The sequence below is a fragment of the Canis lupus genome, chromosome 2 (assembly GCF_003254725.2).
Source record: "Canis lupus dingo isolate Sandy chromosome 2, ASM325472v2, whole genome shotgun sequence".
Lineage (NCBI taxonomy): Eukaryota > Metazoa > Chordata > Mammalia > Carnivora > Canidae > Canis > Canis lupus.
Genome location: NC_064244.1, coordinates 55,862,476 through 55,888,799, shown reverse-complemented (window position 1 = coordinate 55,888,799; position 26,324 = coordinate 55,862,476). Strand labels below are relative to the sequence as shown.

The 26,324-nt window shown below is 48.1% G+C and overlaps 1 protein-coding gene across 1 annotated transcript in view; it reads right to left on the bottom strand.

Annotated features, from left to right (window-relative positions):
• Positions 1–17,219, bottom strand: part of HEXB (hexosaminidase subunit beta) — a 29,272-nt gene extending 12,053 nt beyond the window's left edge. The window contains exons 1-5 of the mRNA XM_025448023.3: positions 16,827–17,219; positions 13,918–14,063; positions 10,477–10,542; positions 8,386–8,432; positions 8,044–8,154 (exon numbers count right to left, since the gene is read on the bottom strand). Coding sequence (XP_025303808.1) covers positions 8,044–8,154; positions 8,386–8,432; positions 10,477–10,542; positions 13,918–14,063; positions 16,827–17,038 — 582 coding nt within the window. The 5' untranslated portion in view covers positions 17,039–17,219. The remainder of the gene's footprint in view (positions 1–8,043; positions 8,155–8,385; positions 8,433–10,476; positions 10,543–13,917; positions 14,064–16,826) is intronic.
• Between the last annotated feature and the right edge of the window lie 9,105 nt (positions 17,220–26,324).

The following is a 26,324-nucleotide window of genomic DNA, read 5'->3' as shown; positions in this document are numbered from 1 at the left end:
AAAGGAATCTAAGCATAACACTAAACAAAGGCATCAACCACAAAAAGCAAAGGAAGAAAGCAACAGACAAAAACTACAAAAACAACCAGAAAAGAATAAACAAAATGGCTATAAGTACATACCTATCAATAATTACTTTAAATATAAGTAGACTAAATGCTCCAATTAAAAGACACAGGTGGGATCCTTGGGTGGCGCAGCGGTTTGGCGCCTGCCTTTGGACCAGGGCACGATCCTGGAGACCCGGGGTCGAGTCCCACATCGGGCTCCCGGTGCATGGAGCCTGCTTCTCCCTCTGCCTGTGTCTCTGCCTCTCTCTCTCTCTGTGTGCCTATCATAAATAAATAAAAATTAAAAAAAAAAAAAAAAGACACAGGTGACTGGATAATAAGCAAGACCCATCTACATGCTGTCTACAAGAGACTAACTTCAGACCTAAAAGAACAGATAGACTGAAAGTGAAGGGCTGGAAAACATATATCAAATGGAAGAGAAAGAAAAACCCAGGTAGCAATACTTGCATGAGACAAAAGAGACTTCAAAACAAACTCTGTATCAAGAAAGAAACAAACAAAAAAGGTGCTATATAATGAAGAAGGGAAAAATTCAACAAAAGGCTGTCGCAACTGTAAACATCTATGCACCCAACACAGGAGCACCTAAATACATTAAGCAATTAACACAGACAGAAAAATTGACAAAACTACAATACTAGTAGGAGACTTTCACACCTCGCTTACATCAATAGATAGATTGATCATCCAGACAAAAATCAAGAAGAAAACAGTGGCTTTGAATGACATATTACACTACATGGAGGACCTTACAGATACATACAGAACAGTCCATCCAAAAATAACAATATACATTCTTCTCAAGTGCACAAGGAACATCCTCCAGGATCATATGAGGCCACAAAACAAGTCTCAATATATCAAGATTGAAATCCTATCAAGCATCTTCTCTGACCACAAAGGTATGAAACCAGAAATTACAAGAAAAGACCTGGAAAGAACACAAATACATGGAATCTAAACAACATAACATGCTACTGAACAACCAAGAAATCAAAGAGGAAATAAGAATACATGGAGACAAATTAAAATGAAAACACGACAGTCCAAAATCTTTAGGATACAGCAAAAGCTATTCTAAAGGAGAGGTTTATAGCAGTATAGGACTATCTCAAGTTACAAGAAAAATCTCAAATAAATAATCTTCCACCTAAAAGAGCTAGAAGAACAAAGTGCAAAGCTAACAGAAGGCAAGAAGTAATAAAGATTAGAGCAAAAATAAATGAAATAGACAGTAAAAGAAGTATATAGAAAAGATGAAGCTAAGACCTGATTCTTTGAAAAGATAAAATTGATGAACCTCTTAGCCACACTCATCAAGAAAAACAGAGAGGACTCAATAGGTATGAAGGAGGAAGAACCCCCACCACAGAAATACAAAGGATTATATTATTATAAAACATTATATGCCAGTAAATTGGACAATATACAAGGAATGAGTAAATTTCTGGGAACATCATCTTCCAAAACTGAACCAGAAGAAATAGAAAATCTGAACTGATGGATTGCTAGTAATGGAACTGAATCCGTAATCAACGACCAACAAATCCAAGTCCAGGGACCAGATGACCTCACAAGTAAATTCTACTAACCAGTCTTCTCAAATTATTCCAAAAAATAAAAAAAGGAAAACTTCCAAAGTCATTCTATGAGGCTGGCATTACCCTGATACCACAACCAAAGACACTACAAAAAAGCTACAGTCCACTATCTCTAATGAACATACATGTAAAAATCCCCAACAAAGTATCAGTAAATCAAATGCAAAAAATACATTAAAAATCACTCATTATGATCAAGTAGGATTTATTACAGGGATGCAAGATGGTTCAATATTCACAAATCAATCACTTTCTTAACAAGAGAAAGGATGAAACCCATGTGACTATCTCCACAGATGCAGAAAAAGCATTTGACAAAATACAATATCCAATCATGATAAAAACTCTCAACAAGGTGGGTATAGAGGGAACACACCTCAACATAATAAAAGCCATATATGAAAAATGCACAACTAGCATCATCCTTAATGGTGGAAAACTGAGAGAGCTCTTCCTCAAAGGTCAGGAGCAAGACAAGGATGCCCACTCTCCCCACTTTTATTCAACAAGGTATAGGAGATCCCAGCTGCTGCAAGCGGACAATAAAAGACATCCAAATTGGTAAGGAAGAAGTAAAACTCACAGCTTGCAGATGACATGATATTTATATGTCCACCATAGGCTCCACCAAAAAACAAAGTTGCAGGATAGGAAGTTAATGTACAGAAATCTGTTGCATTTCTATACACTAATAATGAAATGGCAGAAAGGGAAAAAACAACCCCACTTAACAACAGCTTCAAAAAGAATAAAATAACCTAGAAATAACCAATGAGGGGAGAAAAAAGGCCTATATTCTGAAAACTATAAAGTATTGATGAAGGAAATTGAGGACAACATGAGCAAGTGGCAAGATAGCCCAGGCTCACAGACTGCAAGAATTCGTACCGTTAAAATGTCCACACTACAGAAAGCAATTTACAGAATCAGTTCAATCCCCATCAAAATACCAAAAGCATTTTTCACAGAAGTAAAACATTAATTCTAGAATCTGTACGGAACCACAAGAGTCCCTGAAGAGCCAAAATAATCTTGAGAAAGGCCAAAGCTGGTAGTATCACAATCCCAGATTTCAAAATATACTACAAAGCTGTAGGGATCGCACCATGATACTGGCACAAAAGCAGACACGAATCTGTGGAAAAGAGCAGACAGCCCAGAAACAGGTCAATTAGTCTATGGAGGAGGAGGCAGAGGCAGGAACATACAACGGGGAAAAGACAATCTTCAATGAATGGTGTTGGGACAGCTGGGCCCCCCCACATGCAAAAGAATGAAACTGGATCACATTCTTATGCCATACACAAATAATAAACTCAAAATGGATTAAAAACCTACGTGGGAGACCTGAAGCCATAAAAATCCTGGAAAAAAAACATGGGCAGTAATCTGTTTGGCCTCAGCATGAGCAACATCTTGCTGGATATGACTCACTGGGCAAGGGAAACAAAAACAAAACTACTGGGCCTACACCAGAATTAAAAGCTTTTGCACAGTGAAGGGAGCCACCGACAAAACAAAAAGGTGAGCTGCTGAATGGGAAAAGATACTTGCAAATAATATATCCCATAACGGGTTAATATCCAAAATATATAAAGTTATACAACAGCAAAAACCCCCCAATAATCCAATTAAAAATGGGCAGAGGACCTGAAGAGATATTTTTCCAAAGAAGATCTGCATATGGCCGATAGACACACGAAGAGGTGCTCAACATCATTCCTCAGGGAAATGCAAATCAGAACTACAATGAGGTATCAGCTGACACTCTTCAGAATGGCTAAGATAAAAAAGACAAGAAATAACAAGGGTTGGATATGGAACATGAGGAGAAAAAGAAGAAACCCTTGTGCCTTGCTACTAGCCATGTACACCGGTGCTGTCACTGTGGGATGGGGAGTGTCCTCAAAAAATCAAAAACAGAATTACCATATGATCCAGTAATGCCACTAGTGGTTTCCCCGAAGAAAACAAAAACACTCATTTGAAAACCCCTCTGCAGCCTTCGGTGTTTGTCCCGCGTTGCTCGCAGCGGCCGGGCCACGGAAGCAGCCAGCGTCCGCGGCGGGACGAGTGGATGAACAAGATGTAGCACGTGCTTATACGCAGTCACACAGTGGAAAATCAGCTACGGAAAAGCATGAGATTTTGCCCTTTGCAACAACACGGAAGGGCCCAGAAGGTAAGAGGCCAAGAGAAGCAGGTCGGAGAGTGACGAGTGCCCACGACTGCCCTTCTGCGCCGAATCCCCACAACAAAACCAGTGAACAAAGAACCTGCAAGACAGCAGCCCCTGAACCCGGAGGACGCCTGGGAGTCCAAGCAGCTAGAGGAGACAGAGACACACAGACTTAGGCCTTGACACGTGGACGACGCGGAGCCCACAGCGCAGCAGGGAGGGAGGTCGAGGCCGGAACAGCCGCGGGTGACAGGGTGACAGGGTGACAAGCGGCGGGAAGGACGGCAGCGGCGCTGCTGGAGCCACAGGCTGTGCCCGGGAGCTGCCAGGCCGCTGCACACTAGTTAATAGCTCAATAATAGTGACAGGAACAAACGGAGCTCGGGTGTTAGAAAAGGCAAATGTGTGCGTGTGTTCGTGGAGGTGCAGTGGGGTCCCTGCTGTGGCCTGCGCGCCGGGGGCGGGGGGGGGGGGGGCAGGCAGGGGTCCCCGCGGCCCAGGTTTCAGGCCCCCGCCTCTCGCACCGCTGCATGGGTTCCTGGGAGAAGAGTGGCTCCAGGACCGGGAAAGAGAGACGATGGGTGCGGAAGGTCACGGGCCGAGAGCACCTCCCGAGAATGCGGCGCGAGGCCCGACCTGGGCGGCGGCGGCACAAGCTGCCAACAGGGCCAGGAGCGGCCCGCAGCCCTCGGTAAAGGCCCCGAGCACCTACTGATGAAAACGCGGACCTCGAGCGAGGCTCCACCTCACAGGAAAATGCCTTTGGACGCGGCACCTCCCTTTCGGGGAACCCAGCCCCTGGCGGCCGCCCCAGCGCTAAGTGGCCAGGCAGGACCCCGGGGGGATGCTAAGGCCAGCGGAGGAACGCGGCCTGAAGAACAAGCTTCCGTCATCTCAAAATACCACCTGCAAGACACCGACTTTTTTTTTTTTTTTTTAATTTTTTTTTAACTTTTATTTATTTATGATAGTCACAGAGAGAGAGAGAGGCAGAGACACAGGCAGAGGGAGAAGCAGGCTCCATGCACCGGGAGCCCGACGTGGGACTCGATCCCGGGTCTCCAGGATCGTGCCCCGGGCCAAAGGCAGGCGCCAAACCGCTGCGCCACCCAGGGATCCCACACCGACTTTTTTTTTTATTAACAAATACGAAATACATTTTGGGGGACTTTTTTTTTTTTTTTTTTTTTAAGATTTTATGTGAGAGGGAGCAGGCACGAACCAAGGGAGGGGCAGAGGGAGAGGGACAAGGAGACTCCTCACTGAGCAGGGGCCCGACATGGGGCTCAATCCCAGAAGCCCGGGATCCAGACCTGAGCCTAAGGCAGACCCTTACCGACTGAGCCCCTGGGGCCCCAATCCAAGATACTTTTAAGTTGACTTCACAGTGAGAAACCTGGCGGATGACCTGTGTCAACATCCTGGCTGTTAACATTACCGGTGATGGAATAAAGAAGGTGCCACCTGCCGTGGAGAGAACATGGCATCACTTTTGTCTTATTCCTGCCAGAATGTGTGACCTGAATCTACTCATGTAAAAACACAGGCTGAAGTGCATTCTACAAAGTGACTGAGCTAAACTCTTCAAAAATGTCATGGTTTTGAAAGACAAGGGAGATAAATAGTACCAAACTGTAGGTGCTAAAGAGACATGACAAACTCAACACCTGATCCCAGATTAGACACTGAATTTACAAAGGACCTGATTAGAACAACTGATCAAAGAATGAGGTCTGTAGATGACAGCATGATCATTTAGATTAAATAAAAATCTAAAAAAAAATAAATAAAAAATAAAAGAAAATGTTTAAAAAATATATTTTTCCTACTTTTTTTTTTCTTTAAAAGATTTTATTTATTTATTCATGAGAGACACAGAGAGAGAGGCAGAGACACAGGCAAAGGGAGAAGCAGGCTCCCTGCAGGGAGCCCGATGCAGGACTCAATCCTAGGACCCCAGGGTCACGCCCTGAGCCGAAGGCAGACACTCAACCACTGAGCCCCTCAGATGCCCCTGACATTTTTTTTTTTTAAGTAATCTCTACACCCAGTGTGGGGCTCAAACCCACAACTCTGAGATCAGGAGCCCCATGCTCTACCAACTGAGCCAGCCACTCACCCTGAAAAAGTATATTAAGAGAAAATTTGGGAGGTTATTTTTATATTTATATCCTTGTTCTGGAGTCCTTTCTTAGCTCACTTCCCAAGACAAAAAATAATAAAAGGTTAGATTGAAAGATTATACTACATATAAAACTATTTACTTCTACAGAAAAAGACACTATAGTTTAAAAAACACATCTGGTGGGCAGCCTGGGTGGCTCAGCAGTTTAGCACCGCCTTCGGTTCAGGGTGTGACCCCGGGTCCCGGGATGGAGTCCCACATCGGGTCCCCACATGGAGCCTGCTTCTCCCTCTGCCTGTATCTCTGCCTCTCTCTCTCTCTCTCTGTCTCTCATGAATAAATAAATAAAATCTTAAAAAAAAAAATCTGGAAAACTTCACAAGAATATACAAGGGATAAGCATATATAAACAAACACCGAAGTATCACTGATACATATATAAACAAATATAACATTAAAGAGCTCTTATATCAACAAGGAATCAATATTCCAGAAGAAAAAAAATGGACACTGAAAATATATTTGCAGCTTACAATATTAAAAACACAAGTATCTAATAAGAGAGGCTTATATTCACTAAAATATCACAGAAGTGAAAATTAAAACACAGAGATATTAGATGAACAAACAATATGGCAAAAGTGTGCCCCCGTTGGCCACGCATCCACTTGCACGACCTCTCTAAAAGGCAATCTTTTTTTTTTTTAATTTATTTTTTATTGGTGTTCAATTTACTAACATACAGAATAACCCCCAGTGCCCGTCACCCATTCACTCCCACCCCCCGCCCTCCTCCCCTTCTACCACCCCTAGTTCGTTTCCCAGAGTTAGCAGTCTTTACGTTCTGTCTCCCTTTCTGATATTTCCCACACATCTAAAAGGCACTCCGATCATATGTAACAATTTAAAATCTCCCCGAAAATAAAGTGTGTCCATTTTTAAGCCCGGAAATTGACTTGCAAGAATTTATATTTGGGAAATAATCCTGATGAATATGCAAATGTTAGAATACTTACTCTACAGGACTGTTTGTGATAAATTAACCTAGGTGTCCATCAGCATGAGAATGGTTAAATTCACATCATGGTATATAAAATATAATAATCAACTGTTTAAAAAGATGATACAGGGGATCCCTGGGTAGCGCAGCGGTTTGGTGCCTGCCTCTGGCCCAGGGCGCGATCCTGGAGACCCGAGATCAAATCCCACATCGGGCTCCCAGTGCATGGAGTCTGCTTCTCCCTCTGCCTATGTCTCTGCCTCTCTCTCTATCATAAATAAATAAAAATTTTAAAAAAATTTAAAAAAAAAGATGATACAGACCTTACATATTTTTTCATAAAAACATGGCCATAACAAGTTTTTTTGAGGTAGAAAAAATGCAATTCCATTCAAGGTTTTTAAAAAGCCATGTCCTATGTGTTAATATATTACATTTTTAAGTGTAAGAGGAGATAAATGGGACACCGAAATTTATGTCAACCTTTGGTAAAAGCAATTATGGGATTACTACCTATTTTATGCCACATATTTGTTGAAACTTTTTACACCAAGCATTTATTTCTTTCACAAAAGTAACAATAATGTCTTTTGGAGAAAAAAAATTTAGGATATTCATGCAAATGTAAAAATCACTTTCTAATAATACGGTGCGTTCATAAGCGATCAAGGGAAGACGCAGAAGAACATGGGAGGAGAACTTGCCCATGTGGCGACGGGGCGCACGAACCACTAAGGAGCAGACAGGAAGAAACAGTTCCTGGGAGCCTCACCCCCAACTCCCACCATCGGAAAAGTCCATGCTCCTTTGGAACCTCTCCCTAGGTACGGGCAGCGCCCAGCCTCCTTTCTACGCCACTTCAAATAAATTAAGTGGCAGTCCCAATATTTAACACTGACTTTCTCAGTGGAGGAAACAGCCCTTCCAGAGCTCAGTGCCCGAGTACAGGACCGGCAATCGCCCCGTTCCCACCCATACAGCAGCGTCAGTAACCCACGCACAGTAACACCATGAAAGGACGAAGCTTCAGAACAGAAAACGGGTGACATAAAATAATCACCTACCAGGGTTTCAAGAATACTCTTAATGGGCAGGAAATGTCTAGCTGTATCAATTAAAATTCCCCTGTGCGGAAACCTTGGAGAATCAATAATGTTGCACTCGTTGATGGTAAACTAGAAAACAAAATAAAACTAACTTTAGAATTTTCTCTTGACTTGAGCTTAGTTAAGAGGCCTACATTTATGCAAGCACTGGATAAAAGACTTAGAACAAGTAGGAAATTTACATTTACCAGAGAAGTTAAACATCTGGAAAGAAGAAATGCAATAAACAACTAAAGACTTTACATTTTTTTACAGTAATACATCTATCCAACAATTTAGTAACATAATAATCATACTTACAGTCCCATAAGAATCTTGATAAATTAACTGGCTAAAGGTCTCTAAACCTAGGGAGAGTAAAATTTATAGTTTATTGCCTTAATTTATATATGAGATTGAGTCAATAAAAGTTGCATTATACTAACATACACTCATAATGAGAAAAGGCAAATAAAACTAAAAATAATGTTAGACCTACACCTTCTAACATATTTTCTAAAATCAAAGCTCAGCTTTTTAAAAACATCCCTGTTGCTTTTGTTTCATTAAAACGTTTTACCGTCACTGTACCCACACACTGAGTTTTGTTTGAATGATAAACACAAAACAAATAGCGATTTAATACAACAAAACACCACTTAACAAGGAAATGTATGGCATTATAAAAAAGAATTTTTATGATAAAATATAGCAAAACTTCAGAGGTCACAGAAAGTTAACAGAGGGGAGACGGTCCCAAGCCACCATGAAGCTATAAATAAGAGCCCAAGTAAACGCCTACGATGTTTTGCTCACAGCTGCAGACTCTGTCCCGGGCATTTTTCACTTAAGTGGATTGTTTCCTTAATACACTACATTACGGGCCAGTTCCTCCAACTGCCCTTGACTTTTCCATGATTTTTGTCCCTAAAGATTTTCATTTTTAATTGATCTCCACACCCTGGGCCTGGAGCCCACAACCCGAGATCCAGAGTCGCGGGAGCAGCCGGGCCTTTACCCTTGTCGCCCCTCGAGGCAGCCTGGGGGTCAGGAGGGAGGGAGGAGCCCTAAGTGACACCGCGGGAACAGAAAGACCATGAGAGACAGCTGAGCGATTAAGGCAACAGGTGTGACGCCCTCCTGGGACCGAGAGGGGAAGACGCCGGAGGGAAGCTCTGCTCACTGGGCCCGGGAGGCCAGGTCACTGGTCACAGCCGCCCCCACCCCCCGAGGGGTCCAGGGCTGCCCCCCATGCGGGCGAGTGCCACGGGACATTTAAGGAAGCAACACCAGCTCTTCTCAGACTTTTCCAAAAAAACAGAGGAGGAGACAAGAGTTTCGAACTCCTTTTACAAGCCCAGCGTTACCCTGAAGGCAACCAGAGGGGAGGAGAGAGCCGCCGGCCCGCCTCCCCAGGAACAGAAATTCAGGAATCCTCAGCCAAGGGCCCCCGTGTTCGCGCCCGGCCCGCAGCAGACCCAGGCCGCCGGTGTTCGAGGACCCGAACCTGGTCCGTTCACATTAAGGAAGAGTCTCCTTTTTTAAAGCCCTACTGCTTGGAAGTCTCTTTGAATTAGAGGAAGAGAAAGCAGCTTCTGAACAGTGGAAGGAAATGTGCCAACACCCAAATTCTGACCCAGCTCTGAAATCCAGAAGGGGCCTCTGGGGTTTCCTCCCACCCTTTGCCTCCAGCCCCTCAGGGAGCGGCTCTGCTCCCCGCGCCTGGGCTGCGCTCACGTCTGCGAGCCCCGGGGACCAACCCCCCCTCCCCCCCACCCCGGGTTTGTGGCCAAGGCTCTCCCAGTCCCCTCACAAGACTCTCAGGATCAAGTGATTCCTGGCCCAGAAACCAAAGCAGAATCACCCATTCTCCAAGGGGTCCCGATGAAAACCGGTAGCAAAAGCAGGACCGAGCCCAGGAGGCCCTTGGAGGAGCCGAGCAGCTCAGGCCCCGCGTCCCTCCCAGGGCCGCCCGCGGGAACCGTGGCCGCTGCGTGGAGGCGGGCCTTACAGGCGATGTTCTCAGTCTGTTTCTGTGCTTCTGCCCTGGCAGGTTCAGGAATCAATTCGGGCCTTTTGTTTGTGAAAACTAAGTCCGTTTCTTAGGGGGAGACCGCGCTCGCGAGGCAGCCAGCCAGGCCGCACCCCGCACGAGGTCACTCGCAGCGGCCGGGAAGACCCTGTGGACACACAGCCAAGGGGCCAGCGACCTCCGCTCGTGGACGAACGCGCCTCCGCGTCCCCTGCGAGGCCTAAGGATCTCTCCCCGTTCCGTGGAAGTCATTTTGGGAATACCCGACACCCCCTGCAGAGGGGCCGAGGAAGCAAACTCCTGCTGTGCTTGATTTTCCAAAGCACCAAATGGAAACAAATCTTTACTCGAAAACGACAATCGGACTACACAGAACTTACCTCGCAATGCTCCCCACACTCTGTTGGCCTTGAGGAAAGCCACCGGTGCTTTCACAACCAAACTATCTGCATGAGGGGAGAAGGTGGTTAATCCTTCAGTGACACGCGATGTATTTAAGCACAGACTCATCTCGGGACCATCCCCGCCCCCCACTGCAGGCCCTCCCTCGGCCGCCGTACTCTCTAGGGACGCCCGTGGGCTCCTGAGGCCCAGTCCCCGCTGTCCCCAGGCGGCCTCCAGCCAGCAGGGGCGCAGGTCAACAATCCCCAGCCCCGCTTCCCTCCATGACCCTCGGCAGAGAGCTTCCTACTTTGGCTATGGTTCCTTGGTTGGGTTTTTTTTTTTTTTTTTTTTTTTTTTAAAGATTTTATTTATTCATGAGACACAGAGGCAGAGGGAGAAGCAGACTCCGCGCAGGGAGCCCAACTCAGGACGCAATCCCGGGACCCGAGATCACAGCCTGGGCCGACGGCAGGCACCGAGCCCCCCGGGGATCCCCCGTGCTATGGTTTCAGATCAACGGTGCAAGCGCCCCCCCCCACCCCCGCCGGAACCCCTGTTGAGCATGGAGCCTACACGTTCCCCCCCACCCCCCGGGACACACCTGCCACCTCACCTGAGCTACACTCAGCTTCGTGCCCCTCAACAGACTAGTGCACGCCCATCTCCTCCGGCTCCCGGCTGCTTGGGGGGGGGGGGGGACACGGGGCAACGCTTCAGGGCCTTGAATGCCACTTGGCTGGGCTGTGCCGTCCCCGAGACCCCGGGGAGGCCCGGAGGGGACCGGCCATAGAGTAGGGAAGGCCCCGCTACGGGCTGGGGCCGCCCTTGCCCTCCGGCTCGGCTCCCAGGGCACCTGGCAGCGCCTACCAGAAGCGGGTTCCACCGACGGCCAGGAAGCATGCAACCTCCCGGGTGACAGCCTCTGACGAGGCGGCCTTCCCTGGGGAGGGGCGCAGAGGGCGCTCGCGGCCGGGCTAGCAGGCCTGCTCCTCGGCTGTGGCCTAATCCCGCCTCCTCTCCGTCTCCATCAAGTTCTCGGCCACCAGACTCACTGGCCGCTGTTTCACAACAGTTTTTAATGCACATGGTTTTGGGGTCTCTCAGAAATAGTGCGACATGGTCACCCACAAGTCACCTAAAAGCCACTAACATGTGTGTTCTCCGGGCTAAACACTTCCGGTAGCTGACGGCCGATCGTAACAAGGGTCCTGATTCAACTCAATGCAAAACCCCCAGACAGAGCAGGTAAAAGGACACTGTGTCCTGTACGTACAGACACCTAAGCTGTAGAATTTCAAGTTTTATTTCAAAACCAAGTTACTGGTGTCAACGACGACCTCCGTGATGTGGGGTGGGAGTGGCACCCCTGACCTCAGTTACCCCGCTCTGTGCTCTACTGTGACTACTGTAACTCTGTGCTGTAACTGTAACTACTCTGTGTTTAGGACCGGACACACAAATAGCATCAAGACAGGATTCTTCAAAAATAAAACAGGTAAGGCTAAAATGGCCTGAGATGCCCACTCACCTCCCTTTACTTTCATCAGAAGACACTTCTCAGACCTCCCCCTGCGCACTGACACACGGACGTGCAACGACCGCAGTACTGCCCCGTGTGTGGACACACTAACGGCAGCAACTCCTGCACGGGGCCTCTGTGCACCTCAGGCTCTCCAAGCTCGCTCTCTCACTCTGCGCCTTCATTCCTCACTGTTCCACAGGAGTCCTCAGCACCAGCTCACGAAGTCTACCCAGTCATCCCTGGACCGATGAACCCGTAGTTTTGTTCAGGGCTCTTCACTCCCAAGCAAGCTGCATCGAACATCCTCGTTACATGCAATTAATTCTCCGCAGCAGAAACTAGTCCACTTCTGGGTCCCAGGGCATAATAATTTCATTTTAATATGTGATGCTGTAGCACCTGTCACTTCCTTCAACATTTTCTCACACTCCGGAACCACAGTTGATATTTGCATCTGTGTTCATTTTATCAACTAGTTCAAAACTTGACTAGTTAATGAGAAATGAGAAAATTTCACAACCAGCTTGTCCTAAGAAGCCTCCCTTTCAGAATAAAGAAGTTTGCAAAGCCAAATTGATGACAAGCTATAACCCTCCAGTTTCAAAACACTACCATTTTCTGCAATTTACAATAGGTCATCAGTATTGCTAACAGCAGAGATTCCTTAGGGAGTGAATGACCACTTCCGTCTCAATTCAGATTACAAAACCTAATTCGTGAAGGGTCTGAGTGCTGCCAACTGAAATCACATGTCACATGGTGTCGGAAAATCTTGTTTCTCTATGAACAGCTAGAGAATTGAAGAGAAATGTACTTATTCTTCTGAGATGTATTATGAAATCTGATCTCGGGGCACCGGGGGGCTCAGCGGTGGAGCGTCTGTCTTCGGCCCAGGGTGTAACCCCAGGGTCCCGGGATCGAGTCCTGCATCGGGCTCCCTGCAGGGGCCTGCTTCTCCCTCTGCCTGGGTCTCTGCGTCTCATGAATAAATAAATTAAATCTTTAAAAAAAAAAAAGAAAGAAAGAAACCTGATCTCTACGCAAAGGATGAAGAGATACACTCAACCATCTGTTAAGCAGTCTGAGGACACAGGAGTGGCCCCTCTCTTACCCCCTATCTTTCCGCCCTGCCCACAGTCTGCTCTGTGCGTACTGATCTAGCACCTACGGCCTCGCGTGGCTTCCCTTGCCTCCTTGCTGTAGTTCCATATTCTTCCTAGTCAGGAGGCCCAGGAAAAAGGCCCGCCCAATTATTTCCTTCCTGCACAATTTGGGAAAGGCCCGAACGTCTTAGGCAACAAAAGGATCCTATAGGTAAATGTTGACTGTATTATAAAATGAAATAGCCCCGCCCCACTCCCCGTTCTGCATTATCTTTGTATCAAATTAGATTATAAATAGAGATCATGGATATAAGCATAGATTTATCTTCAAAATAAAAAAATTACTAGATGTCCAAAAATAAGGGATTAGCCAATTAAGTCCTTGCACTAAAAATGATGTCACAGAAAAATATTTAATACATGTTTATGACGTTAGGCCAAAGAGCAGAATACAAAAGCCACATGAGCAGAATTACCCCATTCTCGTGTCCCTTTTATAGGTTTATACTTAAATCTATGTATAATATTTAAACGTATCTATAGAAACAACACAGCCAAGGCGACGGTCATTAACTAAGCACTGGGGTTATGAACGATTTCTTTCCTCCTCTTCACTTACTGCACTTAAAGATTTTCTACAATGACTAGGTCTTACTTTTATCATCAAACTTTAATGATAATTTTAAAACTAAAACTTCTTAACTCATTGACCACGAACTCAGAATAGTTCATGCCACGGAACCTATTTGGGGCACGTAAGGCCAGAACGAGCAGCTCCCAACACGCTGCACTCACGCTGCACAGGTACTCACAGGACTCATCTGAAGTGACGTTGGGGTAAAGATCACACTCCGAGTCAAGGACAATGGAGACGAGAAGTTGCTTTAACTCCACCGCACTGTTACGTTTAGCAGGGCCACGCTGTGACTTGTCCAAATTAAAAATATAGCCATGGTATCTGTGTGAGAAATAAATTCAAACAAACTTTTAAAGTACTGTAACCACATTTTCGATGCATATGTGGCCGTGGACCCTGCAGCTGACCCCTCCAATCCCTGCTACCCAGACCTGGTCCAATGACAGGCTCTCACTCCAACTGCACATTGGATTTTCTGGGGGAGCTTTCTGAAAATAGGGCTGTCCAGACCGTCTCGGAATCTCTGAGAGTGGGATACAGGCACGGGAACTTGAGAAGTTATGCCCACACTTCCAAGTGCCTCGTATGAAGTTGCTGTTAAGAACCAGTAATGGCAATCCCAACCCTCTTGGGTACCTAAGCCGATGATCACCAGCAGGAGGTGGGCCATCAGGGGTGCTGGGGGCAGAGGTTTCCCACACCAAGTGAGCCACAAGAGCCCCACTCTTCAGTATGTGACACCTGGACTGGTGGCAGCCACACTAAAAATGGCAGAGATGGCAAGAGCATGGATTTCCTAACGATACTGCTGAGCCACCTGAGCCACCGAGGCAACTAAAACCCTCTCTGATTTTGGACTTCCTCAAGTATGAGATAAGAGCTGTTCTTGCTTAAGCTTGATTCAGTCACAGTTCCTGTTATCTTCCCCAAAAAGCTAATATATAACCACCACTCCCCCCTCCAAGAGGTCATCAGCCCACAGAATTCTCAACAGGGCCTTGAAAATTTACCCAAGCACCCCAACAATTCAGCGATCTTAATTTTCTCCTGAATCTGCCAAAGTTTTCCCACGGGAAGGGCTCTCAGCCCCTTCATCCTTTCCACTCTCGCTGGTTAACTTCCATACGCTTCCAGACTCATTGGAACTTTCCTACTTCTCCTTACTTTTCTGGAAACACACAAGATGTTCTTACACATAAGTAGCATACACAACCTCTCTGGCTTATCAAAATCTATTTAAAATGTTATTTAAAGAATTACTTTGAAGCTTTATTTGGTCTTCTGATACTTTCAAATGTTGTTTTAATTTCCCCTTTCTCTGGTATGTGGGTACCAGACAGAAAATTAAGATCACTGAACTGCTGGGGCGCCTGGGTGGCTCAGTTAAGCATCCACCTTGGGCTCGGGTCGTGGTCCCAGGGGTCTGGGACGGAGACCCACGTTGGACTCTGCTCAGCAGGGAGTCTATTTCTCCCTCTCCTGTCACTCCACCTGCTAGGTGTGCACACACACTCTATCAAATGAATAAAATCTTGAAAAAAAAATAGATCACTAATTATAAACTCAGAAATGGCTAAGAAGGTAAACTTTATCGTCTATATTTACCACAGTGAAGCACATTAAAATAAACAAACAAACAAGGAAATTAAAGTTGCCAGCAGTTCTGAGATCTGACTTAGGTGCTGGCTTGTCCCAAATAAGGAAAACCTTCGTCCTGGGTATTAAAACTTCTAACCGAAAACTCAAAGGGTTCTAAAGCAGTGGTGTCCAGGGGTTAATTTTGCCTTTCAGGAGCTGAGGGAATGGAGCTATTCATTGTAAAAAAAAAAAAAAAAAAAAAAAAAAAAGATGTATGAGTGATGGATCCTGCTCTACAAGTTGAGGAAGCTGTCACGCACCAGAGCAAACTCTCTGCTTGCAAAATGCATAGTATTTGAAAGCAGGGTCTGTGATGTAGGCTGGGCCCTTCGAAGACAGGAGCCTCTGACCTACCTAGGGCCTGGACTGTGTGCTCCCCAGCACCTAGTGCCTTGGGACATCCCTGTCATCCCTGCAGTCCACACCCACACTGACCCCTCTAAGTTCCTGGAATGCTCGCCCGAATACCTTCACTTCCTAGGCGTCCGGGCTGATGCTTTATAACCTGCTTCCTAACAATGTAGGGTATGATTAGCAACAGCTGCCTCACACACCAGGCACGAATTAGCCAAATTTCAGCTAATCACCCGCGCTGCCTCAAAATGCCAAGCCTTGTTTTTAAACCATCTCACAGCTGACTCGAGCCTCGGGCATCACACCATCAACTTGTCTCCCACGCCTTCTTGCCACACTCCTCATCGTTTTAAGCATATTCCTGAGTCCTTGTTTAACGGACGGTATGGCACAGAAGGAAAATACAATTTTACAGACCGAGTCCCAATGCAAATGTGTTCACCCTGTTTGCCTCTTAAAAAGATTTCCTAGCCCCGACCTTCCTTCCTGATGACCTTTCTCCTCAGTATCCCGAGGCAACCAGCCGGCTTGGTTTTACTACTTCACCCCGAGTCTGGCCATTGGATGGGGTTTAGCAGATTCAGTCCCAAAGGCTCATTGAAGCACGAGTCTAAGGTGGCCGTGTCCAGTGCAAAAGTGAAGGCGAGAAATAAGCCATGCAGGGTCTCTGCACCCCGACCTCACGTTCCAGGCCTATCTGGGCCAGCAGGTTCCTCTGGTTTCGCTTTTTTCTTTCCCCACCAGTTGCCTTCTGTCCTGCAGGGAAAACCACGCCGCAGTGTGCGCTGGAAGGAGGCGCAACCTGGGGGAGCAAGGGCAGCTCGGGGAGCCCGGGGGCCTCCGCGGGGTCCGGGCTGCGGGGGGCGACGCGGCTGCGAGAGGGGCCGCGGGGCGGGGGCCCGAGCTCGGCCAGGGCGCCGCACGGAGACCGACGGTTCCTTGGAGGGATTTCGGGGTGCGGGGCCCAGCCGGGCGCGGGGTCCCGGGGGCGCGGCTCTCCCCAGACCTCCTCCGGCGGCCCCCGAGCCCCCGGCGCCCAGGAGGCCCCTCCGAGCCCCCCCACCCGGCCCGGCCGGGCCCCGGAGCGCTCACCGCCGGAAGGCTTCCTGCAGGAGGGCGCACGACGGGCCGGCGCTGGACCCGGGGTCGTGGGAGACGGAGAAGTTCTCGCGGGACACGTGCAGGGCGCGCGGGGTCGTCCGCACCGACAGCGGCAGAGGCCACAGCGCCGGGCCCGACGCGGCGGCGGAGCGAGGGGACAGCGCCGCCAGCAGCGCCAGCAGCCCCAGCCCGCGGGGCCCCATGGCCGCCCGGATGCGCGCGCTCGCTCGCTCGGTCCGTCCGTCGGTCGGTCCGTCCGTCGGTCGGTCGGCGCAGGTGCGCGCAGCCCGGGACCCGACCTCCGGCCCGAGCCCGGGGAGGAAGCGCCGGCGCCAGGGCGGAGGGGTCAGCTGACAGCGCGCGCCCCGCCCGGGCCTGCCCCGCGGCTGCTGGGCCCGCCCCCGCCCCGCCCCGCCCCGCCCCGCCTCCGCCCGCCAGGCCCCGCCCCCGCCCGATCCGGCCCCGCCCCAGGCCCCGCCCCCGCCGCCGCCCCGGCCCTGCTCCGGCTCCCAGCCCCGCACCCAGCCCCGCCCCCTCCGCCCCGGCCCCGCCCATGCTCCCGACCCAGGCCCCGGTGCCGCCCCGGCCCTGCTCCTGCTCCCAGCCCCGCCCCCGCCCCGCCCTCTCCGCCCAGTCCCCGCCCCCAGCCGAGCTCGGGGCCCGCCCCCGGCCCAAGCCCCGACCCAAGCCCCGCCCCCGCCAGGCCCAGGCCCAGGCCCAGGCCCCGCCGCCACCGCCCCTGTCCCGTCCCCTGATCCAAGCCCCGCCGCCTGGTCCAAGCCCCGCCCCCGGTCCAAGCTCCGCCCCGCCACAGCCGGCCTCGGGCCCCGCCCCCGGGCCAAGCCCAGGCCCCGCCCCCGATGCCGGCCCCGCTTCCGCCGCAGCCAGCCTGGGGCTGGGGGGGCGCCCACGCAGGGGGTCGGTGGCTCCGCAGCGCAGGCCGTCCTCCACCCAGCTCAGCCCAAACTGAAACCTCCCGGCGGACCACCCCCCGCCCCGGGCAGAGTTCGCGACAGGGGGCAGGTTAAAAGAGGCTGTGGGCCGAGGACGCCTGAAGCGCTTGCAGGACACCAGGGACCCAGGTAATTAGGCAGTTGATATAAAGAGGCAATAGGTTTTAACCAAGGATTAATAGTATTGCCAGACTGTCATTTTCAAGAAAACTAAAAACAGGACAATTACAAAAGAGAACAAAAATATGTCGAATACTTTATTGGCCTTATTAGACTATTAAATAAGTCTGGTTCAAAGACAATTTAATAGAGCAAAGTTTAAGGACGCAAACTAGCTCTACAACTAGGAAGTGTGCTGCAATGACTCAGCCCTCATCATCTGACCAAACGTGGAAACCCCCGTCCTACAAAAAAAAAAAAAAAGGAAGAAAGAAAGATTCCGTTTATAATGAATTCCTAAGAACAACTTAAATACTTATTGTGGCAGACCCCTCTAAATATTTGGAGATAAAATAGCAGACCTACAAGCAAGCAGAAACAATGTCACCAGACCCCGTGAGGATCAGATGTCCCCTCTCCCTCCTTCCTCTCTCCTCTCCATATATGCCTCTATTTTTCAACTCAGTCTTTCTCCCTGTTGGCTTCATTGTCAGACAGGCCTCGTGATAGCCCTTTTCATGGGTAGCAGGAACAACCTGTCCAGGAAGCTTAGGTCCTCCACTCATCCCTGTCATTCCTGATAAAGGATCCCAGTTGAAAAGCTCAATTTCACACCCACCCCTAAGGCAGACTGAGTGAAGTCACATGACCCACATGGAATGGAGGATGCTGATATTCCCCAAATTAAAAAGAAAACTACAGGGACAGAAGGCTGTCCTTCTGGGTGGCTGAGCGGTTGAGCATCTGCCTTCGGCTCAGGTCATGATTCCTGGGGCCTGGAATCGAGTCCTGCATCAGTTCCCGGCAGGGAGCTTGCTTCTCCCTCTGCCTCTCCTGAATAGATAAATAATCTGAAAAACAAAACAAAAGAACTCCAGTCCCAAAACGGCATCACTTACGTTAAAGCCCTGAGTCAGTAAACCAAGACTTAATACCTAATCTAAATATGATTTCGATCCCCCAGGAATATAACCTTTAACCGGTCACCATGGGCTTTCCCAGTCAACATTAGGAAACTTAACTGATAGACCCCATACACTCCTAAGGAAGGCAACCTTGCCTAACCAATGTATTCCTTGCTAATAAATGCTTTCCATTTTTTTTAAATGCCCTCTCTTGCTTTTAAAAACATTTCTCTTATTTAGCTCAGCAGAGCTCCCTTCTACTTGCTGGATGGGAATGCTGTCTGATTCATGAATCGCTGAATAAAGCCAATTAGATCTTAAAATTTACTCAGTTGAATTTTGTTTTTTTTAACAGGGTGGTCTGTTACCAGAAGAAAGAGAAAGGGATGCTAGACAGGCCCAAACTGCATATCTACTACAGTAAGGATTCTCAAAATTTTGGCGAAGAGCTGTAAGAAAAGACTTCAAAGAAACTTTATGGGACGTGCTTAAAATATACTTCTTCCATAAGACCAAGCATCAGTGGCACACTATTTTTCCCTTTTTTATAATTAATATAAATTTAATTTGCAGTATCCACCTTCACTGCCACTTTTTACTGTTAATTGAAGGCTAACAGCATAATTTATCCAAGATTTAATCTCCAATTCATATTGTTGCAATTACCACATCCTTAATGACAACTTTACCTTGTGTATTAGCTGTCTCTTGCTGCAACAAATTACTGCAAAACATAGCTTAAGACAGCAACAAATAGGGCAGCCAGGGTGGCTCAGCGGTTTGGCGCCTCCTTCAGCCCAGGGTGTGATTCTGGAGACCCGGGATCGAGTCCCGCGTCGGGCTCCCTGCATGGAGCCTGCTTCTCCCTCTGCCTACATCTCCGTCTCTCTCTCTCTGTGTCTCTCATGAATAAATAAATAAAATCTTAAAAAAAAAAAACAGCTACAAATGATAAGATGATAAACATCTCACCATTTCTGTGAATCAGGAATTCAGGAGTTTTGCTGCGTGATTCTGGCTCAGTCTCTCATGAGATTGCAATCATCCGAAGACATTTTTCTAAGGCGTGGCTAATGCCAAAGATGTGAGTCTAAGCTGGCTGACGCGGTCGTCGGCAAGAGACCCAAGTGACTTGCTGGCTGTTGGCTGAAGGCCTCAGTTACTTGCCACGTGAGTCTCTCCATGGGTTTATTGTGCTGCTGGCCTCCCCCAGACCAAGTGATCCAAAAGAGAACAAGAGCAAAGAGGAAGCTACGACACCTTTCCATGGCTTCGTCTTGTAGGTGACACTTCCGCAACATTCACGCTCACAGACATGTGTTGCTAACGACAGTCACATCCATGGGGAGAGAGGTTAGGCTACACTTTTTGAAGGGAGGAGTCTACTCCCTGACCACAAATTACTTCTATTCCTTCCACATATAAAATATATTCCCTTCCTCCCAAGAAACCCCAAAGTCTCATCCTTTTAGAACATTAGCTTGAAATCCAGAATGCTGGCATCTAAGTTAGTTCTAAGTATGGATGAGTCTCCTAAATGTATCCTTAAAATCCTTTAGTACAGTTTCTCTTGAACTACAGAACTCTCTTGAATAAATAAATAATCTGAGACAAGTACACTTGTAAAATACTATGGTGCAAAAGATCTGGGATAACCAGTATGGACAGTTCTGTTCAAAAGAGGGAAAATGAGAAGCACCAAGGGGTCTATAGCAATTCCCAAAACCAGCCAGGCAAATTTTGGAGGTTCCTTGATTAGGATTCGAAGCCTGGAAATAATTCTCCAGGTCTCTTGACTCCACTCTCTGGCTTTGGGTTCTACCTTCTGAGTCACATTTTCTTGTTCACGGTAGTACATATTTGCAACCGACTAGCCCTCCCACCTGTGGAACTTCGGAGTCCAAGGACGTCTTTTCTCCTGGCACTGCCCCTATTTCTCAGTTCAGACTGGAGGCATTTCTGCTGATGTATTTCTGTTAAAAACCATTGATTCCCTGTGAATCTGACTAAGGCTTATGCCATTACACAAAAGCTATGCCCACCAATTTTTTTAAGGTACGCACTTCTCTACTTTGGGCTTCTGCTGAGAATGGCATCCTTGGAAACCCTATTGTCTTATTGAAACATACCTTTAAAATATTTAGATGTCAGGCATCCCTTAAAATATTTAGATGACCGGTACGCCTGGGTGGCTTAGCAGTTGAGCGTCTGCCTTCGGCTCAGGGCGTGGTCCCAGGATCCAGGATGGAGTCCCACATCGGGCTCTCCTTGCGGGGAGGCTGCTTCTCCCTCTGCCTATGTCTCTGCCTCTATCTACAATAAATAAATAAATAAAATCTTTATATATATATATTTATATGTATATATATATATGATATATGTATATGAGAGAGAGCATGAGCAGAGGGAGGGGCAGAGGGAGAGGGAGAAGCAGACTCCCAGCTGAGCAGGAAGCCCAATGCAGGGCTGGATCCCAGTACCCTGAGGTCATGACCTGAGCCAAAGGCAGATGCTTAACCCACTGAGCCACCCAAATGCCCCTGAAAATTTGGAAATTATAAAAAACGATTGTCTTGGCAGCGAGATGTTTACCAGTCCTTCCTTTCCTTTATCTTGTTCCTTTTACATTTCAGTACAGCAGAAAGATGGAGGCACCTTGAATACTCTAGCTGGAAATCTTCGTTAGTAGGCACATCTTCCTGTAGGCCAGTGCGTTGCTGGCTTCCTGCCAGGGTGACAAGGATCACATCATCTCCAGGCTCCAGCAAGAGTTTCTTCGCTCTCCTTAGTGTAACCGAGCCTCCTCAGGTCTATATCCTTCTACTAACAGTCTTTTGAAGGCAGGTCATGATTTCACTAATACTGTCTTCAAAATCATTCCAGCTTTTGTCCCCTGCCTGAGTCCAAGAGCACTCCTGCATTTTAGGTGTGCGTTATGGCTGCACCTGACTTCCAGGGATCAAAATAGTTGTTTTTAACCTATTGCTGTCTGACACATTAACAACACTTAAAAGATGTATACAAACACAATTTTGATAGATGGTGCCAAGTTTCTTTCCAAAATAGGTAACAGTGTAGGAGAATATCCATTTCCCCACAACTTCATATCACAATGTTGTTAATCTTTCCCAATTTGAAAACATGTTTTAATTTGTGCTTCCTTGATTACTCATGAAGTTGAATAAAATGACCATTTTATATATTCTTCCAGTAAGAGCTTTTTTCATATCCCTTGGGTTTTCTTTCTTTAATGATTTGTGTGAATGTTTTAAAAATTATGGACAGTAATCTCTACTGTATATTGCAAAAATGTTCTACCAGTCCCTCCATTTTCTTTTGTCTTTATGTGACATTTTGTCTTAAAGTGGTTTTAACTATTTTTGAGCTCTTATTTTTCAGGCAGCCTGGGTGGCTTAACAATTTAGTGCCACCTTCAGCTCAGGTCATGATCCTGGGGTCCTGGGATTGAGTCCCGTGTCAAACTCCCTGCATGGAGCCTGCTTCTCCCTCTGTCTGTGTCTCTGTGTCTCTCTCTCTCTCTGTCTCTCATGAATAAATAAATAAAATCGTAAAAAAAAAAAAAAAGATTGAGCTCTTATTTTTCGATTTTCTTTTTATGGCTTTAAGACTTGTCTTGATTAGAATTCAAAGATGATACAAATTCTCCTATTTTCTTCTAATGCTTCTACAGTTTCCTTTTTGAAGTATATACTTTTCTCCAACTGATGTTTACTTTTGTGCATAGTTGAGGTAAGGCTGTAAATTTTTTCCCACCCTGATGGATAGCCAGTTGTCAAAATGCCATTTATTGAATAGGCCATTCTTTCTTCACTGATTTAAAACACTTTCTATGCTTTATTTTAAATTTTCATAGAGATATGTAATTCTAAGGATCTCTGTTCTGTTGGCCTATGTATCTTTTCCTGGTCCAAGTGCTAAGCTATCAATGTTATAATATTTAAAATCACTATAATTTTGAATAGTGCTTTGATATCTCGAAGGACGTACACAAACACTGTTCTTATTTCTAAAATTTCTGGGCATTTTAAAATCATATGTCCTTCCGCATTAACTTAAAGACCTGATTGCTGAAATAAAAAAGACTTGATTGCCAACGTTCAGAAAAGTTGTCGAATATTATTAGAATGGCATAGATTCTGTATATGAACTGGGGAAGAACTGTCATCACTGAGTCTGCTCACTTAGAAATAACTCCCTTAATTTATAAAGTTTTTATGCTTGTCACCAAAGTCTCATAGATGACTTTACATGGACTTTCTTATTTCTTAGGCATGTTCCTAGGTCTTTCATTTTTTTGTTGATTATAGAATTCCTCCCCCAGTCCACCCCAGAAATGACAAAAGAATGAAGTAGAGCTTTAGGCCATTGGCCTGGAAAGATCTTTCCACTGACTACTTATACCACCAGCCTCATTTCCACCTCAACCAGCGTGAAAACATTTGCTCAAATCTTTGTAAAATATAAACTAGGTCATGCTACTTCCTTCCTCAAAACATATCAACGGCTCGTTTCCTCCTGCCCAAAGAACAAAATACAATGTTCCTTCCGGTGATTCACACAGTGGCACAGGATCTGTCTGCCCAGCTCTCTGATCACAGCACTTCCTCCGTGGATGACCCTGCTCCGGACGCTCTGACCTTCGGTGACTTCCATTCCTTGAGCTTTAAAGCCTCTCTCCCAGCCTGACCTAAGACGTTAGCAAAATGGGGAAGAGAAACAGAACTAGCACAGCCTCTTATATCCTGGGCCGAGCATATTTGCATGTACCGCTTGACAGAGACATTCTCTTCGACTCAACTTGGGTCAAGCCTTTCTGAGCCCTCTTCCTGACCAGCAGAGCCCAGTCCCAGCAAGACTCTTACTGAGTCTGTTCCTCAAGTCTCCCCCCAGCTTCCATACCCCATCACCTTGGCCTCCTCTAACAACAACCCTCTTAGGCCGTCTAGCAAGCATCTGCCCTACTGCAGAGGTTTCCTTTCAGTAACTTTCCATCCACTGACATCCCCCAGCCCAACTCCGCTCATTGGCTATAAACCCCCAGCTGTCTTTGTTGTATTCAGAGTTGATCCCAATCTCCCCCCCCCCTTTTTTTTTTATTTTAAGTAGGCTTCATGCCCATTGTGGGACTTGAACTCAACGTCCCTGAGATCAAGAGTCGCATGTTCTATCCACTGAACCAGCCAGGCACCCCCTCTTGGTAGTCTTAACACCTATTGTGATGGTCTTGAATTAAGTCTTCCTTCCTTTTTTAAAAAAGATATTATTTATTTATTCATGAGAGAGGCAGAGACTCAGGCAGAGGGAGCAGGCTCCCTGCAGGGAGCCCGATGCGGGACTCGATCCCGGGACCCCGGGGTCACGCCCTGAGCCAAAGGCAGATGCTCAACCACTGAGCCACCCAGGCGTCCCTTCCTTCCCATTTTAACAGATGCCAGAAAAATTCTTTCTTTAAAACAAGCTTATTTAGATACTATTTGTGGATCGATGAGCCGTGGGGACTGAGGGGGAAAGAGGCATTCGGGAAATTTATATTTCTCACTCAGCCTGGAGGGCAATTTATTCATCATTCAAGGCTTAGTTTGTGAGGAGCAGGATCCACTCCAGGCTGCCATAGCAGCATCAGCCACAGGGTGTCGGGCACAGGCTATGAACTCAGGAGTGTGACTCACTCAGGCCTGTGAGAGCCCACAGCCACTTGCGGCTGAACTCCCTCGGGCGACTGCTCCTGCGGGACTAGAAAGCCGGGCGCCTTGTGCAGAAGCCTGTGCTACAGCTGTAGCCTGGAGTCGCACCGGCTCAGCTCCCAGCGGTGCCAGGAAAGGGGTTCCTGGGGCGCCGTCTCTGTCACTTAGTCACTTGTGATTTCAGTTTGGTCAGCACGTGGACCTCAGAGCAAGGGGAGTCCCCAGCTTCCCTGCTGCAGGCGCCCCACTTACTGGAGGGTCACAGCAGGCACCGCGCATCGCAGAAGACCTGCCTTAGCAGTAGTTTCCACTGACTGAAGGAAATTCAAAGAGGACTTTCACTTTTGTGAAAAAAAAAAAAAAAAAAAAAAGGCAGCGGGGGGTGGGGGGCACCTCCTTCCCAGGACCACACTCAGCATCTGAGCCTCAGGCCGCCCGGCCTTCAGACCGCCACCGAGCCCCCGCGCTTGGTCTCCACGTGTCATTAGTGACGAGTGTCTTCTGGTATCAGAAAAGCTAAAAGAGGTTATTTTGGGGGTCTGGGAAAGCTCAGCATTTTTTCCACGCGAGTTAAGGATCATCGCTTCTTGGCTTCATGCCACCTGGGCCTGTGACAGTGTTGACGGGAGCGCTCTGCCTTCAGGCCAGGAAAGGCCTGTGCGGGGCTGGAGCGGGGGTGCGGGGTGGGAGGGTAAGGCGCCCCCAGAAGCTGATGCACTTGACTGAGGGGGACAGACAGCCTGGCCTGGGCAGCCCCCGCCCCCGAGGAAGCAGGACGGCTCCGACCCTGGCCCTGTATGGCCCCCGACGGCACTTCTCGGCTCTCCACGCACAGCCTTGGTCCTGAAGCATGTGGGGTTCGGGCGCCGTGACCCCGGGAACGGGCCTGAGCCGGGTCTGGCCTGTGAATGTGGCCCTGGCGCTCCCGCTCTGGCCACAGCAGGCGTCCGGGCCTGGCCGGCCCCTCCAGCCCAGCATGTGACCTGGGGGGTCCCGGGATCGAGTTCCACGTCAGGCTCCCTGCACGGAGCCTACTTCTCCCTCTGCCTGGGTCTGTGCCTCTCTCTCTGGGTCTCTCATGAATGAATAAATAAATAAAAATCTAAAAAAAAAAGAAAGGTGCACTGGTTGGATGAGGGAGCTGTGGCTCTCGGAGAGCCACCCCATCTGAACAAGGGGTGCAGCCTAAGTGGCCCACGGGTACACCACGGGCAGGGGGACGAAGACCTGGTCACCGCACCTGACAGTTCACGACATCATGAGGCCAGAGGGGGTGAGGGTGCGGGCCGTGGCCCGAGAGCAAGCAGCACATCCGCGGGGACATCTGAAAGAGCTCAGATCGCAGCGTCCCCAGGAGCAAAGTGCACGAGGGCCTGGGTGAGAAGAGAGGCAGGGACAATATAGTCAGGGAGTGGCCACTGCCTGGGCCTTCCGAGGTGCCGGACTCCACTCGAGAGGAAAATACGTTCCTAGTATCTGTGGAGGAAGCCCCAGCACCCGACTGTAGAGAGACAGAGTCTGAGGACCAGGAAGCAGCTCTGATATCCAGGGGTCACAACCTCCTCGTGCACCAGGCTCACCTTGGGAGTCGGCGGTTGAGCTTCAGCCCAGATCCATTTTCTTTAAAGATTACTTATATATTTATTTGACAGAGATGGGAAGAGGGAGCACAGGAGGGGAGCAGCAGAGGCAGAGGGAGAAGCAGGCTCCCGGCTGAGCGGGATCAGGCCCCATCCCGGGAGCCCGGGGTCATGACCTGAGCCGAAG